Source organism: Podarcis erhardii (assembly GCF_964252035.2).
Source record: "Podarcis erhardii genome assembly, chromosome: 5".
In the NCBI taxonomy this organism is placed as follows: domain Eukaryota; kingdom Metazoa; phylum Chordata; class Lepidosauria; order Squamata; family Lacertidae; genus Podarcis; species Podarcis erhardii.
Window position 1 is genome coordinate 66777276 of NC_138509.1, and position 6208 is coordinate 66783483.

General features: G+C 44.4%; 1 protein-coding gene across 1 annotated transcript; it reads left to right on the forward strand.

Annotated features, from left to right (window-relative positions):
- The first annotated feature begins 2427 nt into the window (after positions 1-2427).
- COPS9 (COP9 signalosome subunit 9) lies at positions 2428-5360 on the forward strand. The gene is made up of 3 exons (XM_081863544.1): positions 2428-2581; positions 3420-3492; positions 5109-5360. Exons 1-3 carry the CDS (start codon positions 2477-2479, stop codon positions 5144-5146), a joined length of 216 nt encoding a protein of 71 aa, XP_081719670.1. The 5' UTR covers positions 2428-2476; the 3' UTR covers positions 5147-5360.
- Positions 5361-6208: the final 848 nt, after the last annotated feature.

Consider the following 6208-nt stretch of genomic DNA (forward strand, 5'->3'; position numbering starts at 1 on the left):
GGTTGTCACACAGTGCATGGTTAAAGTATAGAAGCTGCTACGACAAGATATGACGGCTAAAACTGTTTTTAAAGGACATTAGACTAATTTGTAGAAGATAAGTCTGTCCATGGCTACTAGTTTTGATGACTACATACTGCTTCCAGGATCAGAAAGACTTGGCTCAGTGGTAGAGCACATTTTGCCTCCAACAACCTCCCATGACTTTGGTATGGCTGGGAAGGCCTCATTCTTAAAACCCTTGAGATCCACTGCCAGGCAGTGTGGACAGTACTGAGCTAGATGAACCAATGGTCTGATTTCAGTATAATAATAATAATAATAATAATAATAATAATAATAATAATAATTTATTATTTGTACCCCACCCATGGGTGGCTTCCACAGAGACCAAAAATACACTAAAATGTCACACATTAAAAACTTCCCTAAACAGGGCTGCCTTAAGATGTCTCTTGAATGTCAGGTAGTTGTTTATCGCTTTGACATCTGATGGGAGGGTGTTCCACATGGAGGGTGCCACTACCGAGAAGGCTCTCTGCCTGGTTCCCTGTAGCTTTGCTTCTCGCAATGAGGGAACCGCCAGAAGGCCCTCGGCGCTAGACCTCAGTGTCCGGGTAGAATGATGGGGGTGGAGACGCTCCTTCATGTACAGTGGTGCCTCACATGACGAAATTAATCCGTTCCGTTAGGCTCTTCGTATAGCGTTTTTTTTGTCTTGCGAAGCAAGCCCATTGACAGCTTAGCGGATTAGCACTATTAGCGGTTTAGTAGCTTTTAGCGATCAGCTGTTAAGCGGCTTATCAGCGGAACAGCTGATAAGCGGCTTAGCGGCTTAGGAAAAGGGGGGGGGAAACCCGCAGGAACTCGCAAGACGTTTTCGTCTTGCGAAGCAAGCCCATAGGGAAATTCGTTTTGCGAAGCGCCTCCAAAACGGAAAACCCTTTTGTCTAGCGGGTTTTCCGTCTTGCGAGGCGTTCGTCTTGCGGGGCACCACTGTATACTGGACCAAGGCCATTTAGGGCTTTAAAGGTCAACACCAACACTTTGAATTGTGTTCGGAAACGTATTGGGAGCCAATGTAGGTCTTTCAAGACCGGTGTTATGTGGTCTCGGCGGCCGCCCCCAGTCACCAGTCTAGCTGCCGCATTCTGGATTAGTTGTAGTTTCCGGGTATAAAGCAGCTTCTGAGGAATAGCAGTAGGCAGTGATACTTCCAGGTCTGAGGTGCCCTGGACAAAGTGGCATCTGGGGACCCCATGCCATCCTGGACAATCCCCCCAACTCCCTGCCACTCTGTTCCCCACAAGGTGGACTGAGTGATTTATTTTTATTTTTTAAAGCAACCACACTGGCATTTTTCATGCCTTTGTCTACCTCCTTTGAATCTTTTTAAAGCTTTTCAACAGTAAAATTCTAAAACCCTCTGGATAGCTCAGTTGGAGGACAATGGGCCTCTTATTAATCTCAGGGTTGTGAGTTCGAGCCCAGCTTTAGGGGTGGGGACAAAGAGTCCTGTATCGCCGGGGGTCAGAATGGATGACCCTCATGGTCCCTTCCAATTCTATGATTCTTTTTTATAACAATTTTTATTAGTTTTCAATTACATTCCGATAATAGCCTCATTATAACAATACCAATTCATAATACAATTACTAATATCAGTGCTTTTTATCTGGGGGTATGCATACCCCTAAACATTTTGTGAATCTAAGTTTGGCCTCATTGAGGGGCAGTATTTCAATATGAGTAGGAAAATGAAAGTACAGTGGATGCTCGGGTTGCGAACTGCAGCACCGCGCCTGTGCACACGCGGGTTGCGATCCAGCGCTTACGCGCATGTGCAAAGCGCGATTTTGCACTTCTGCGCATGCACGGCCGCCGAAACCCAGAAGTAACCCGTTCCGGTACTTCTGGTTTTCGGCGCGTCCGTAAGCCGAAAAAACACAACCTGCAGCATCTGTAACCCGAGGTATGGCTCTACTCCTAAACATTTTTTTAAAAGAAAAAAAGCACTAATACCAATAATTCAAATACCAAATTATATAATTTAGGTCCGTCCCCTCCCCCCCCCCCCGCGTTCTAGAATTGAAGGTTTGACGATTTTATTTACTTCTGCCTTCCAAAATCTTATTGATTTCAATTCTCTGATTCAAGCCCCGCTGAGTCCAATGGGACGTATTGCCAGGAAAGCTTTAACAAGAGCCCAATTTGTAAAAGTTATCCCTCCGGATAAATTGAGAGCTGAGATGGGGAGAAGCGGCGTTGCTGTCGCTCCCCTTTCTTCCCAAGCGGTGCCTGGATCTCCTCCCGCCGCGCCGCGCCGAGGGAGCAAGAAACGCCGCCGCCGCCGCCGCCGCCGCCCGCGGAGAGGAGCGCCAGCCCCCTTCCAAAGGAGCCCGGCGCAGAACGCCATAGAGACGGCGCTCCCCCCGCGCGCCTAGAGAGACCGGAAGCTGCTTCAAGCTCCGCCCGGATGTTGGAGGGTAGCCGGAAAGCTTTACAGCGGGTCGTAGACATGAAGCCGGCGGTGGACGAGATGTTCCCTGAGGGCGCGGGGCCTTACGTGGACCTCGACGAGGTGAGCGCTTGAGCCCCGGGTGCAAAAGGCGGGGTCTCGCGCGGGGCTGCCGCTTGCTTAAAACCCCCGCGCGGCCTGGGCTCTTTCTCTGGTTCTTTCCCCTCCTCGGGTGTAAAGGGAGAGGTGCTGGGGGGGGGGCGCGCCTCTCAAGGGTCTTCTAGGTGGGCCTTTGGCCTGATCCAGCGAGGCACCGTTTCTAAGGCTGGCCGGAGGGTGGGTGTTCGTTTGTTTTTAATTTTTTGTGCCACGCCTCCCCCCCCCCCGACAGGGACTCGAGGCGGCTTACAGATCAAAAATATGAACAGAATAAAAGCGATGGGGGGGGGGAACCCCACAATTAAATACCGATAGAATATAACAGACCTAAAAATGCGCTGATAATATGTGTGAAGGTGAGATAGGATTTTTGGGGGGCCAACCTTCAGTCCCCCCCCCCGTGTTCTGCTCCCCATCTCCCATGCTTGCACTTGGGTTCCACAGGCACGCTCGAGCTTCCTGTATAATACTGAGGTTTTGAAAAAGACAGAGACAGAGAGGAATATCTCTGGGAGGCAAAAATAACTTCAGCCTTTTGTTGCTAATTTCCCCCTAGCAACTTGATCCAGTTGTCTGTGAGTCTTATGAGGAGGGGAAAATGAAAGTATGGATGCATTGTCAAGAAGCGAGCATTGCATCCTCTCTATTTCCAGTAGTATTTGCTGTCAGGATGCCTTATGGAAAAGTTACAAACTAAAAAGCCATGCAGTAAAACAGAATGGCAATTAAACATATAAAGGCAGTGCAATAATGATTCTCTGTATATTGCTGCTATACTTGATTAAATATTATTCTTTCTCAGGCTGGTGGAAGTACAGGTTTGTTGATGGATTTAGCTGCCAATGAAAAGGCAGTACATGCAGACTTCTTTAATAGTAAGTATTAGTTACATCTTTAAATTATTAAACCCATCATGTTTATTTTAGCCACTGTCCAGCAGATTGTAAATTGATTTTCTAACCAGTACTTAGAAAAAAAGCTTCCATTTAGAAGTTAAAGTATGTATGGCCTGTGGCCCTCCAGAATTGTTGGACTCCTAACTCCCAACTCCCATCATCTCCAGCCAGCATGGTTAATGGCCAGGGATGGTAGAAGTGGGAGGTCAGCAGTATCTGGAGGATCATAGGGTCTTCTTCCCTTAATTAAAGCCTAAAACCTGTCTGAGGAACAAAGTTTCCATAGCAGGAGGGGAGGGTTAAGCCATAGATGGAGGCTTTTTAAAAAATTATCTGTTAAACTCAAAATACACGTGCCAGGGCAATTGTGTGTCTTGGGGTTTTCTTGAGGGGGGAGTTTTATTATTAAATGAGTTGCCAGATATATAGAAACTACTGGGAAATGCTTCTGCATGGTGATAGTAACACATGGAGAATGTATGCTGATCCGTCAAATTGCATTTATTTATAGCTGTTTATTACAGAAATGCCCAGAGCTAGTGTGATGAGACTGTAATTTGGGGTCCATGTGGTGAATATCCACTCCATTGTATCCAATGTTGGTCATACTCAAGAGTAAGCCTATTGAAATGAATGGGCATGATTAACTTAGGTCCATTCGTTTCAGTGGGCCAACTCAGAGTGTCGGACTAGGACCTGGGAGACCAGGTTTCAAATCCTCACTAGGCCATGAAGCTCACTGGGTGACTCTGGGCCAGTCACTGCTTCTCACCCTAAACTACCTCACAGATTTATTTGGGGGGTTAAATGAGGAGGGGTAGAACCATGAACATCACCTTGAGCTCCTTGGAGAAAAAGGTGGGATATAAATAAATAACACTTAGTTGAATACAACCCAGGGGTACTTAGTAAATGTGACTTGGTGGGTTCCATATGGTAACCATTTTAGTATATTGTTTTTGGTGACTTTCAGTAGCCCTTATAATGAACATGCGGGGCAAGCTTCCACAAATCCACTAAGGGAAGTGCCCTTAAGTCTGCTGACAAGCAGCACACAGTTTCCTTCCTTTGGCTTTCCATAATTGCAGGGGGCATAGGGGAAGTTTTCTGTAGTGTTGCACTGAGTTTTGGTGTTTCCTTTGCCTGCTTCAAAGTGCATCACCTGCAAAGGCAGTTAAGGAATGGAAGAGATATGTGTTTGCACAAATAATAGCTACAGAGAGGGCAAAATAACTATGGTAAGGAAACCAGAAGTGACTGTGGCTGAGAGAGTGGTATGAGTTCATACTTGTGGGAACCTGAATATCTAAAACGGTGGGATGGAGAAAGCCATTTTAAGAAACTGGCCATATATCAAGGCTTACAACATAACTCACTGGGTTGTATCCAGAGAATCACGCTCATGCAGGAAGACTTTCCCATAAATAATAACCTCCTTCCTGGTTTCAGTTGAATCTATTGTACAGTTTGATAATTGGATTCAGGTCTCTCACTTTACTGGGAAATTTGCATTGTTGCTTAGCTCTTCAGAATTGTTTTTAAAAATCAGAATAATTAATATGCATAATGTTAATTCACTGCCTTGTTTTTGTTAGATTTTGAAGATATGTTTGATGATGACGATATCCAGTGAAATTCAACTTCCTGCTGTGCTAAATACCTAAGTTTCTTGTAGAAGCAGACTATATTCCTAACAAAAGATAGGAAAATGTGAATATTGTCTCCAAGCCATGAAAGAGCACTTTGAAATGGCCAAAGGTGGTTGAAGAGAATTGTGGAGCTATTTTCCTCTTATAATGTTTAGATGTGCAGTTGTGCAGGCTTGCTTCAATAAAATCTGAACAAAACCTCTCATGTCTGATTATGCAGTTGACTACTGGTTCTTGCCCTTGGAAATATGTCTTTTTCTTAATGTTATTTGGAATGTTGTATGCATAGGATGTAGCATTTTTAGTAAAATACCCAACAATAAAATTAGAAGCAAGTGGGAGGTTTTAACACCTCGATCCTAAATCCATTTACTTGTGAGTGGCATGTTGAAAGATCATTGGGACTATACTTCCAAGTGTGTGCTTTCCTCACTCCCAGTTTAGCTAGGGAGCCCAGCATATTTGGCCAATGAAAATATTCCTGTAGAATATGAGTAAATCTTGTATTAGAGCTCATTTGGCTTCTTGCCATTGTATGGTTCTTTATTTTGTAACTTATTCTAACTACTGGTGGTTTATGACAAGACTTTTCCATAAATACTGAAGAGTCTTTATGGTGCATTCAGGATATTTCCTCCAAAATAGAGCAGAATTTTTAGATGAATATCTCAATTGTGCTCGCGTTGCTTCCTCAGTCTGTGGGGAAGCTGGCTATTTTCTTTGACACATTCTAAAGCCACATGCAGCACATCAAAACACAGGCTCCAGTACAATGGTGCTTGGTTTTCTTTGTGTATATTAATCTGAGCTCTCAGCAAAGTGGAATGAAGTATTATTACCAAAATCAGAAAAGCAGTAGTGAATCTGAAAATGAGGTCTCTGGGGGAAGAATAAAAAAATGCTTTTACATTGAGTTATCTGCCCACTTTCATTATATGCATCTAATATAATAAACTTCACATAGTGGAATGAGAATCTTTATATTTTAACAAAGTCTTGCTCCTCTCTGGTTTTTCACATTTACCCAGTGGGAAATGCTGTAACAA